General features: G+C 61.6%; 1 protein-coding gene across 1 annotated transcript in view; it reads left to right on the top strand.

Annotated features, from left to right (window-relative positions):
• Nucleotides 1-582: 582 nt before the first annotated feature.
• HES3 (hes family bHLH transcription factor 3) overlaps nt 583-1,421 on the top strand; it is a 1,011-nt gene continuing 172 nt past the window's right edge. Inside the window, 4 exon segments of the mRNA XM_025048624.1 lie at nt 583-663; nt 767-848; nt 1,230-1,406; nt 1,409-1,421. The exon segment at nt 1,409-1,421 is cut by the window's right edge and continues 172 nt beyond it. Coding sequence (XP_024904392.1) covers nt 583-663; nt 767-848; nt 1,230-1,406; nt 1,409-1,421 — 353 coding nt within the window.

The raw sequence follows: 1,421 nt of genomic DNA, 5'->3' as shown, positions 1-1,421 counted from the left end.
TGACCCCCAGGACGCTCAGAGACAAGAGCAGCAAGGACCAGGCAAGTAGGCCTTGTGGCAAGACCTAGAACCGAGGGACGCGGACGCTGGGAGGGCACAGGGCAAGGAGGGGATGGGCATGGGAGAGGACCCCAGACTTGGGGAGTGGCAGGGGTGAAAGGGATAAAGGAAAGACTGAGAAGAGGTAAGAGGGGTCCCATGGGAGGGAGGGGGTCTTGGAGGCAAGGCTGAATGAAGTCTGGGCTATGGGAGGGGGTCAGGCAGAGAGAAGTAGGGAATTTCCCAGTGTGGCCCCCTCTTGTCCCCTCCCACTAGGGGTTTCATGAGTCCAGGATTGCCTCATTGACATGTAAACGAGGGGCCCCTATAAAGGCTGTGCCGCCTCCTGTGGGCGCAGATACGACAACATGGGCACTGAGCCCGAGACCCCGGGCAGCTCCGGTGGCCCCGCCAGCAGATTCCGCAAGGTCTGGGGTTCTGAAGGGCTTGAGGTGGGGGCCCTGCTAGGCCAGTGGGGGCAAAGGGAGAGAGGGCTGTGGCTCTGTCCTAACAGCCACTCGTTCACAGATCTCCAAGCCGCTGATGGAGAAGAAGCGACGGGCACGCATCAATGTGTCGCTGGAGCAGCTCAAGTCGTTGCTAGAGAAACACTATTCACACCAGGTGAGACACAGGGACGTGGTGGTGGTGGTGGGTGACATGGTCTCCAGCCTCATCCCTTCCAACCTGGGCTGCCCAGCTATGAGCCCTTTCCACGGATCCACAGATCCGGAAACGCAAGTTGGAGAAGGCGGACATCCTGGAGCTGAGCGTCAAGTACATGAAAAGCCTTCAGAACTCGGTGCAAGGTAGAAGTGGGCCCTGGAGGGGCGGGAGTGGGGGAAGGAGCGGTGATTTGTGGGAGTCTGAGCCAGCATAAGACAAGGCCAGATAAACGAGGGATGGATGGAGAAGAAAGCTCAGGGCAGTGTGCAGCCAGGTGAGTAGGGGGGTCCCAGATCACAGGAGGGAGGAGGCAGCAAAGGCCCGGCAGGCTGTGGAGTTGTAATCCCAATGGGAGAAGGTCGGACCCCGGGGAGACGTTCGGGTTGCCTCCCTCCCCTCCCGTCTTCTCCGCCCTCCCCCTCCACACTTCTCTCCTCCCTTTCTCCTTCTCTACAACTCTCCATTTTTCCTCTTCTACTCTCCCCTCCCCTTTATATTTCTCTCGACGGCTCCCTTCCCCGCAGGGCTCTGGCCGGTCCCCAGCGGAGCCGAGTACCCGTCCGGCTTCGGAGGCTGTTTATCCGGCGTTCGCCAACTTCTGCGGCGCGGGGAGGACGGCGACGGCGGACTGCGCTGCCCCCTGGTGCACGAGTGCGCGGTTGGCAGCACCACGGACAGCGTCAGCCCGGGCCCGGATGCTCCCGCCCCGCGCAGCC

The sequence above is a fragment of the Pteropus alecto genome, unplaced genomic scaffold (genome assembly GCF_000325575.1).
Source record: "Pteropus alecto unplaced genomic scaffold, ASM32557v1 scaffold125, whole genome shotgun sequence".
NCBI classification, from domain to species: domain Eukaryota; kingdom Metazoa; phylum Chordata; class Mammalia; order Chiroptera; family Pteropodidae; genus Pteropus; species Pteropus alecto.
Note: the sequence above shows the minus strand (reverse complement) of the source record. Positions and strands in the feature narration are given on the sequence as shown.